Source organism: Haemorhous mexicanus, chromosome 1 (genome assembly GCF_027477595.1).
Source record: "Haemorhous mexicanus isolate bHaeMex1 chromosome 1, bHaeMex1.pri, whole genome shotgun sequence".
NCBI lineage: Eukaryota > Metazoa > Chordata > Aves > Passeriformes > Fringillidae > Haemorhous > Haemorhous mexicanus.
Genome location: NC_082341.1, coordinates 17,372,067 through 17,382,854, shown reverse-complemented (window position 1 = coordinate 17,382,854; position 10,788 = coordinate 17,372,067). Strand labels below are relative to the sequence as shown.

The 10,788-nt window shown below is 38.5% G+C and overlaps 1 protein-coding gene across 1 annotated transcript; it reads right to left on the bottom strand.

Annotated features, from left to right (window-relative positions):
- Positions 1-221: 221 nt before the first annotated feature.
- Positions 222-10,711, bottom strand: ENKUR (enkurin, TRPC channel interacting protein). The gene is made up of 5 exons (XM_059841554.1): positions 10,488-10,711; positions 6,882-7,027; positions 5,481-5,701; positions 3,659-3,805; positions 222-602 (listed from the first exon to the last, which is right to left on the bottom strand). The coding sequence occupies exons 1-5, from the start codon at positions 10,559-10,561 to the stop codon at positions 429-431; spliced, it is 762 nt and encodes a 253-aa protein (XP_059697537.1). The 5' UTR covers positions 10,562-10,711; the 3' UTR covers positions 222-428.
- Positions 10,712-10,788: the final 77 nt, after the last annotated feature.

The following is a 10,788-nucleotide window of genomic DNA, read 5'->3' as shown; positions in this document are numbered from 1 at the left end:
CTTTAATATATAGTCCAGAAGCCATTCCATCCTGAAGTTATATTTACCAAGCCATCTTCAGCAGCCAATTATTTCCCTTTGTTTTGGCTAGGCAAGGAAAGAGGTACTCCAAACATAAGAAACAGTGTTTTATATGCTTTCTGTATGATGTTTATAAAAATCTTAGTAGCTAATAAAACTTACAAAGAATAATAAATTAAATTCATTATTCATACTCAAAGTTTAGTTAAGCTTTTTATTTCAAAATGTTTGGGGAATTTTACAGATGAGAGTTATATGTAACAACTTTTCTAAGATGCTACATACTTAGTTGAGTATTTCCTTCTAAATAGTTGACAGTAGCATCTTCTGGGAATTTAGAGAGGCACTTCTTGGAGATGCGAGGACAGAGAAAAAGGAGAACAGAGGCCGTATCTGAACAACAATCCTTACACATTTGCAATGTAGACACTTTTGTGCTTCTCAATTGCTGCTATGTCATGCTCCAGTTGTTTCAGCTTTAATTCCAGCTCTTCTTTATGCATCTGCTTGTACCTGGTGTCTGTTACTATTGGAAGACCCTGATATGCACGATTTAGTTCCTCCCAGTTCTTTTTCAGTGCCTGGTGCCATTACATGAAAAGGAAATATATGAGAGGAAATATATGAGTAAGAACAATATGTACATGAACTACTTGGTTTTTTTATTTACATTACATATGCTAAGTGTCACTGCAATGTAAAAATAATAGATAAGTACATGAATAATGTGTAGTCATCTTAATTGGACCAAATCAATTAAATCCTTAAGAGCTATGATGCTTAGAACTCCAGCCATATTCAGCAAAGTTTCAGGCCATCTCACCACCAGCTTAATTTTCTGTAATCAAGACTTTGTTCAGACCATGGTCACCAAACTGATTCCACAGCACTTTAACTTCTATAAACTACTTTGAAAAAACACTGAATAATTGCATTCCCCTTCTAAACTACATTTACAGTAACAACTATCAGCAATGTTTTTACCATTTGGACTAAAAACCCTAACTGTCACTGACCCTATCAACAATAATTTCAGTAACTACTACCTCTCTTGAATGCTGCTCTGCAATGAATTACCTTTCTGTTTTCTCACCAATTGGTGAGAAAACAGTTCTCAAAAATGTTTATGGCTCTCAGTTCTGTCACCTTAGAGGATATCAAAATGTATCTTCAAGAATAAAGAAGTTAAATTACTCTCTTGGGAACCAAAGTTTTCAGCTCTTCTCCCTAACCAAAACTGGATTCAATTGGCATATTGATTTTATGGCACACTGTGATTTCCAACCTCATGTCCTCCATTATTATTAAACACTTTTCTCACAGTCTCGCTAACTGATGAACATACTGAAGTTAAATTTAGAGGGTTTATTTTTATACATATTTAGCTTTGAAGACTGTTGTTTCTATTTCAGAACTCAAGGGCTCTTGGGCTTAAAAACTTATATTTTGTTGACTGTATAAACTGATTTACAAAAAAAAAAAAAAATTAACTCTCCTGACAACACTAAGAAAAATCTAATCTTTATTATGAACTAATATTTTAACAATTCAAACCAGTGTATTTATTGCATAGCAATTCATGCTTTTTGAATATTCATATTAAGCATCTAAGTGTTGTTCATAAAGGTCATTACAATAATCTTCATATACAAATATTTACATAAGCTTAAAAACCTTACTGCTACATGTGAAACTTAGAGCAACAAGGATATTTACCTACTGCCTGGTAATGATACTTGTTTTTGCTATCCAAGGCTGTAAAGTACTTTGGTAAGTTTCACAGTCTACCAGGCATCAGGTACAGTTTACAAATATATAGGCATAAAAATAAAACTCATCTTTTCAAAAACTTTCATAAAAGAGTAATTAATAGATTCTTTAAATAATTCTTATTTGTGTACATTAGTAAGAACTGGCTTGGAAATGATTGAAAACAGTGAATTTTAAAACATTAGAGCATACATTCATCAAAATTTCTCTATCCCTACAAAATGGAGAGATCAAAAACAGATCATGACTCTGTAAAAATCTCCTTCACAGCTCCTCCAACAATGTAATTTGCTGACCACTATTCCTACAGCTAGATCACAAACTGAATATTCAACTCTATATATGGAATTCTAATACATGCTGGATCAGTGAGAAATATGTACTGCATTTATCAACATTCACTTTTATTCCTCATAAAATCCCAACCAAAGCAAGCACAATGAAGAGTTCAAAAAATGTTGGCACAAATTACTTCCCTTTATTTTTGTAAGGTCATGAGGCTTGATTTTGGTCTCAGACATCTATTGCCACGTATTCTTTCAAATCAGATAGTGCACATGTGTTCACTAGCAATGTCAATTATTTTAAAGGACAGAAGTTCCCATATGTCTTCAGCTGAGCACTGGGTAGAAGCCACATACCCTAGGGACATTAATTCCTCCTGACAATATAAATGTATAAGTAAGCCCAAGGAAGGGTAAATGTTTTTGAAAAAAAAATTAAAATAAATACTGAGTTAATAAAAACAATCTAAAAAATTGAAAAATGAAAAAATATTTCTCTATTGAAAAATATAGAACATCATTTTAATCAAACTAAATGCAGAATGGTGAGCAGCTGAACCCACATGCCTTTTTTGCACTTATATTTTTGCTGCATTGTTAACTTGTTGGACCATCAACTTGTCCCATGCCTTTCTCACCATAAAAATACATTTTGTTCTTTATATTGCTGTCAGTGCAATATCCTCACCTCTCTCCCATACTCCTTCCTAGCTTCTACTGCTTGTTGTATATGAAAAAGACCATTGTGCTGGACATTTCAGACCTTGCCAATTAACCAGTTTGTTTTTCAGACAAGCAAGTTAGACATTGTTTTCTCTCTAGATATTTTTTTCTGTGGGCATTCAGTATCTTTGAGCTGTCCATCTATCTATTAATTTGTTTCAGGTGGATGCTAAGAGCAAGTTATTAAGGGACAGACTGATATACAGATATCACAGACGTACAAGCTTCATTTTCATAGGAAATTTGTCTAAAAAGTGGTCAAGAAAAATTCCAGATCTAGGTCAGTATATACTTTTAAGATATCTCTTTTATGCCCTACTTCTTTTATGGTATTAATACTCTTTAAAAACTCTTGTGCAATAAAAACTGTATGAAAGACAGTATACAGAACAACTTGACAAAATACAAAATTTTCAGTCATAGTTCTATGACTATATTGGGGTTTTTTTTGCCACATTTTAAAGCAAGTCATTATGCTTTAATCAGTGAGGTCACAATGTGAAGACAGAAACTGCCAGTAAAAGAAGTAATATTCTGCATTAGGAAAAAAAAAATTTCTCCAATAATAAGTGTCACTAAATCTTATATTGGTGATTTTCTGCTCTTTGAAGTTTCACTGAAATTTCCAGTCATTAATGTGAATAAGAACAAACAGAATTGAAAACTATTAAAACTGTAGCTAAATCAGTTCCTTTCAGTTGTATACAACTGTTCTACAGCTCCATCTAGTGAAAAAGTAGCCAAGTAATTAATTTCACTTAAAAAACCAAAAAAGTGTACTTTTATTATTCATATAGACTTACATTACCACATTTAATATTTTGGACATTATATTAATTACACTAAATCAAAATATGCACCTTCAGAATATTTGTCCTTTCTTCTTCAGATAGTACTTTCATGGCTTTCTTCTTGAGTTGCTCCAAAACACTGGCTTGGTATTCTTCCTCCTCTCTCTTCATTTCTTCATTTCTCTGTGTCACATATTTTGGTAAAATGCCGTAATTCTATAAGGAGAAGGAAGAAATTCCTTATATGCACTTTTAAGAAGGAAACAAAGAGATATCTGTCATCCATCCATTTGCAAAAATAGCTTGAAATGACAATTTGTGCTACTGAGCACTAAAATCCTAAGTCACCATGTTCTTTAAAATGTCAAACATTATCATCTTTTTAGCCTGAGAAAAACACACAAACAATTCCCTTCAATTTATTTTCACAACCTTGGAAGACAAGAGAATCCAGAAACCACAATGTCTATTTATAAGAACTGATGGTTGAGCCAGGAGTTCGAAACCTGTTCATGACAGTGACCTATTTTACATTTTTATAGTGTCAGATTCTATGACTGGAAATATTCCTTAGAGAATGTCTTTGAAAGGTCTTCCTGCATCCTGATTTTTGCTGAACATTCCAACATACAAGAACACATACATGAAAATTGGAGTAGTTAAGAAGGATGAACTATCCCACACTGATGGGTTTCAGCGAGGAAAAAATAACTTCAGAATATCCCAGACATTCTTGGGGAAACACACCTATTTTGCCTTAACCTTTGTAAAATGAAGCTTCTCTAGCCAAAAGATATCAGAGTCTACCTTCTTTCTACTAAATGCAAAATTATTCACTAATCTTTTAGTGTCAGGCAGCACGATGACTAGCATTGTTTACTTGTTTAGCCATTGAAAAGTACTGCAAGGGCTTCAGGTTCTTTTTGGCATCTTCTCTGTCACGAGTTATGTTTTATGTCATCTCTTAACACTCTGTCATGGGTTACATGTTTAAATAAGCCAGACTCTTGATAGATCTTATTTTCCTGGGTAGGGGATAGACTGTTCCTGTGCAAAGAGGAGTTATCCTCAATAAGCTGCTGTTTGCTCTCCTGAGCAGTCAGTACCCTACCAGCTGGCTCCCTGAACAGGAGGGGGTCTGCAACTGCTACATGGTCTGTGCTACCCAGACTACAACTGATTATCATACTCCTGAGCAATTCTTCCTGGTTTGTAAGTAGCAGAAGAGCATGACCACTGATTGGCTCATGCACCATCTGTGAAGAAAGATGTTGCTGGCATGCTTCAGGAAGCTTTTTCAATTGCTTTCATGCCATTGTGTTATCCTTTCAGCAGCTTTCAAGGAGAGTGGAGTCTTCCATAAGAAGCTGCATCATGATCTGAAGATTTCCTCAAGTTGCTAAAAGAGATTTTCATCCAGCTCCTCACCTTATTTGGTGCTACATAACAAACCCACTTTTGACAGTTGCTGGCCTTTCCTCTGATTCTGACCCACAGGCTCAACAAGTCTGTTGCCAATTTCATAGAAGAACTCCATGTATTTGAGCAGCTCATTCATTCAAAGGGCAACCCCTACTTCTCTTCTTCCCTGCCTGTCTTTTCTAAGCAGCAAACATTCATTCATCACAGAATTCCATGTCTCCCCATTAAACACTCCCTGGGTTCCCAATGCAAGACATATGCCATTGCTTCAGAACAATCATTCCGCAAATTTTTTGGCTGACAGCATAAGCAAATGAAAACAGATAAAAGCAAGGCACAAATCTAGGGCCAGTGATTTCTTCTCGATGAATTCAAGAGGTCTAACACAAACAGCCATGGTATCTATGCAACAGTGAAACTAAAACAGGCATTACGAATAGTGTTTCCAATATAATTTAATAAAACATACCTTTTTATTAATGTATTTTGGAAAAAGTCCTGAAGGTTCAAGGAGATATTTATCTCCCTGTCTTGTATCAACACAAAAATGTCGAGGCTTTTTAGGCTCCCCTGTCATAACAGCAATTGCATTTTTACTTATAAAATTCTTTTTAATACGAGTAACTGGGTGGTATGTCCTGGGCGGCACTGATAAGGGAAGCAATTTTTTACCATCCTCTTCTTTTTTTTCTGTGAATAGAGCATGTAAACATTCTCAGCAATAAATTTGAAGAGATTTCAATTTCATATTATTACACTTTTCAAAAGGGAAAAGCTATGTACAGAATTACATAAAAATAGAACCCAACAGTATCTACAATGAAAGAACTGCCTGTCAATGAACTGGGAGGTATGTTTGTTTGGCCTAACAGAAGTTTCATTACCTAGGAAATACTATGGTGTTTCAGATGGGTTTTCCTTATTTGTCACTCATTTTCTCTTAACTGTAGTAGTACAGGACTTTTTTCAAATGTAATTATAACTACTTTTAGTAGAGGTGCTTGTTGTCAGAGCCCTTGGGCAATAATGGTCCTGTCCAGTCTCACCTGGGGCATCCACCCCGCCCCCTTGGGCTCAGGAACCCCACCTCACCTGTCAATACCTGGATGAGCTGTCTCAGCCATGTCTGCCCCTAGTCCTGCTCCTGAAGAGCTATATGGAATCAGTGGAGGGACGTGGCCTGTAACTCGATTTTGCCTGATGGTCAGTGGGACACACTGACAGGACAGACTTTCCTCACCACCCCACTCTGCTGGCCTGCCTGACATGGTGGGACTGCACTCTCTTAGTGAGGTTTGCCCAGTCTCCATGGTGGTTGGCCTCAATGTCTGACTCATCTCTCCTTAGGGAAGAGCCCTGCTCTTGGCTGCTCCCTAATCCTAGTAAACAACTTCTCATAAGCCTTTCTCCAGAGAATATAGGCTCTCTTCCATTTTAGTGTAATCTTTTCTCCAAGGCACCAACAGAAATTCAATAGTATCCTGAGTAGTCTCGCTTATAGTAAGCAATTAAGAATAATTATTTCCTATCATATTTCCCACTAGACATAACTCTCATTCATTATCATTACCAGAAATAATGATTTGATCCAAGCTGTCTGAGTTCCTGTTCTTCTTTGGCAGTAAATATGTGTAATGTCACAAGTCACAAAGCTCATTCCTACAACAGCTGGGTCCTGATACTGACCCCACAACAATATAGATACTGATTCCAACAATAGGGGTCCTGATACTGACCCCACAAACCAGTACTTCTGTTTTTACAACCCAATAGCTGCCCATACCATAGTACTGTAGGACACAAAGATGTAACTTTCTACTCTAAAAAATACATTACACTGCATATATTTTCTACACTTGTCTACACTTACTTGGTGCTAGCCTGGGTTCCTTGGAACGTTTCTGCAGAAAATCATTTGGAGATGGCACTGCAACTTTTGCTGGCCCCATAGTTTTCCACTGAGATTTATTTTTCTCTGCTTCATGTTTCACAAGTTCTCTAAGTTTGGATATATACCTTAGAGGTTAAAAAATATCCATAAAGAAGTTAAGGGTCAGAAAAATATTCAAAATAGTTCTTCAAAGAATATACTTTTTTGCAGTAGCTCATGGCGAAAGCCTAATGTGTTTTGTTTTGTACTGTCTCCCAAATAAAGACCATAATTCACACAGCCTCCATGCTAAGGCTAAATCTAGCAGTGTACTGACAAATGAGCTTTCTGGTTCTGAAGTTAGCTTGCTTCTTCCTTCTGCTCTTGTGTCTCTGAGGTCAGGATTATCACACTTGGGGAAATAAATACCAAATATATATGCTGAACGCAGACATTCTGAATTCCAACAAAACTATATTTTGTAAATAAACTTGAGTATTGCTTGCATGAATTCCTTATGGTACATGGTGTGATTCTTGGGGCGTCCTGTGCAGGGCTAGGAGTTGGACTCAATGATCCTGATGGCCCTCTTCCAACTCTCAGCATTATCTATGATTCTATGATTTATGCTTGAGAAAAGATGTCAAATGCAGTCAAGAATTGTACAGGATGTCCTTGATCATCAGTTTTTCTTATTACTGTCCACTGTATCACTGTCTCAACATTCCAGTCGAACCATCTGTTACAGACACTTTTGAGAGATGAGAGGGGTGACTGCTCTGAAATAGCACAGCACACTGCAGATTCCTTATGTTACACAGACAGGAGTTGTGATCCTGAACAATGGTAATCAGTGGTGGGTTTGGCACTGAAACAGCTGATGTGAAAATCAGTGAGGGCTCAGACATGAAAAGCTGTATGAACATGGTATGCACACACTGCTGTTTTGCATGTGTGCATACCATGTTGCATATGGCATGATAACTTCTGCTTTAATCAAAATCTCCAAAAGAAGCCAAATGCTGATCATTAGCTGATTGCCAACATCTTGCCTCTATCTGAAGGATTGAGCTCTCACAGATGTTTGCTCGAGGAAGCAGAACTCCCTGCTCCTGAAGTGAAGGTTCCCTCACTGTACTTTTATAATCTGTCCATCCTTAGAAAACATATCATATTAATTTATGGTAGACACAAACTTATGAAAAACTGTGCTTCTTTTACAGAAAAAAAGTGTTTCTGAAAAAAATGATGTCATGTTTTCAAGTAAGGATACAAAAAAAAATGAAAAAGATTACATATAGCGCAACCCATTCTATGGAAATACTGAAATAGGAAGAGAGAAATCATGTAATCCTGGGCCACTGAATGTGTACTAACACTGATGAAAGCTCTTGTCCATGAGCTGCAAATGTCCAATAAATGTATTTGTACTTGATCATAACATTAGAACATGTCAGAGGACTTCATTAAAATTGTGGACTTATTTTGTCTTTTGGAGATTTGGGCTCCAAAATCAGAGAGAGGATTATCTGTATACTTCCTGAAATACTTCTAATTATAAGGAATGAGGGTTTTTAATTTTTTTTCCTGTTAAATTCATGGCAAACAGCTATAGACACTGCACAAACCCACCAAATTGATAAATAACAGTATTCCTCACCATTTTCTAGAAGTGGCATCATGAGCACACAGGACAGAAAGGCTTGATGCAAATTTTGAGCTAGTGTGGTTCACAGTCTTGGAATGAGAAAATGCATGAGAAGATACTGAGTTTCTTGCATATTGGCAGGAGGTAGAAGAAGACATCATTTGTAGACAGCTATAGACATTCCTTTGGACAAAGAGCTGGGGGATCTGTTATCTTTTCAGTGACTTTCCAGATCAAGGAAGTGGCTCAATATCAAAGGGTTAGAGAGGGTTGAAGGGCAGAAAACATGGTTATGAGCAACATCAGAATCTAATCTGCTCATCATTTAGGAAGGGAAAAAGAGACAACGCATCTGTAAGAAGACAGAAGATGACACCTATTCCTTAGGCGTCAACTTGGAATATCAAAGCTGGGGAAAATTAGGATGTTTGCTGTGGTTTCATAAGCAGTACTAGTCAGTTGAGAGTGAAATATATATGATTTCATTTGGGAAAAAAACCCATACAAAAAAGTAGATTTTGTGTGCATTAGTTAAAACTGGTCAAATCATGCTATTAACCAGGTTCAATAGTCCTGTTACCAGTTGAATATTTGTCGCACTGTGAACCTAAGCTGCAAGTGTGGTGACAACAGAAGTCAGTGAGATCAAAAGGGGATTTAGTCAGATTATATCTAAACCAAGGAATCTGTTGCCTAAACTGAACCTAATGGTCATGGAGTATCCAAATCTCTGAATGGTATTAAGTCAGGAATGGATTTAGTGTGCATGCCTCACCATATTGTCCTTTCACCTTCCTCTGCCTTCAAAAGTACCTGTCCAAAACTATATCCATGGACAATGAAAACAAACAAAATTTAAAGACCTGCTTTTCCATGGCACTCAGAACTGGTAATCTCAGAAGTCTGAATCCTTTGACCTGAAACAGGATAACTATCTTTGTTCTAATGAGTGTCACTGATACATCTACTTGTTTTAAAGCTATTGAGTTACAACCTACCCTTTCACTAAAGATGCTAAAGTGTAACAGCCTTTTACATAAATAGGGACTTGAAAAAACACGTCTTCATAGCTCTTGGCAAAAGGCCTTTTCTTATATTTTTAAGGCAAAAGGTAAGAAAAGGAAGCAAAAGAAACAATGTCAGAGGATACACCAGAAACACAGAAAGCATGGAAACTGGAAAGCCCACCTTTTCAGCTCCTCACTGAGCTGTTCTAAGTGCAAATAACAAAGATGTCATGTAATTCCCATGCACAGAAGGAGTGTTTTGTAATTATGAACTAACAAGATGTCACTGAAGACACCCAACTTAAATCATCACTTCTTGGAGCAGACTGTAAACCCTCAGATCACAGAATCACAGAATCAATTAGGCTGAAAAAGACCTCTGATTTATCAAGTCCAACACCATCTTGTCAACTAGACTAAACACCACATCCAGTATTTCCTCAAACATCTCCAGGGACAGGGACTCCACCACCTTCCCGGGCAGCCCACTCCACTGCCTGATCACCCATTCTTGTGAAAAATCTCTTCCTAATGCCCAATCTAAAGCTGCCCTGGGGCAGCTGAGGCCAGGTCCTCTCGTCCAGTCCAGTCGCTAACTGCCTAGGAAAAAAGTCCAACCCCCACCTGGCTGCACCCTCCTTTCAGGCAGTTGTAGAGAGCAATAAAATCACCCCTGAGCTTCCTCTTCTCCAGGCTGAACCTCCCCAGATCCCTCAGCTGCTCCTCCTCATCTGACTTGCGCTCCAGACCCTTTACCAGGTTCGCTGCCTTTCCCTGGACACACTCCAGCACCTCCATGTCCTTCCTGAAGCTAGTAACTCCTCAAGAAGGGGAGTAACTATGCAAAAACTAGTTTGTTTGGGGCTTTTAAAAACCTGTTACCCGTTAGATGCATTGCTTCGCCAGAACCAGCCATCCTTGCCCGCAAGCAGCTCTGTGACACCCACATACCCGTCAGATTTGGCGGGCTGCTTCGGCCGGGGCGGCGGGTCACAGGCGCCCTCCTGGGCACTCTGCGTGGCCATGCTGCCGTCGCGGGAGCCCGGGCACAGGGGAGCGCTCGCCTGCTTGGGGGGCTCTGGACGCGGGGTACCCACCCCGCTGGGGGGTTCGGACCGGGGAAGCGCCGCCTCGCCGAGGGGCTCGGGGAGGGCCGGCGGCTGTTGTCGGTTACCGGGGAAACCGCCAGGGGAACGGCGCCATGAGGGGCGGGGCCTCCGCCGCCACCCGCTCCAGCGCCCGGCGCGGAACG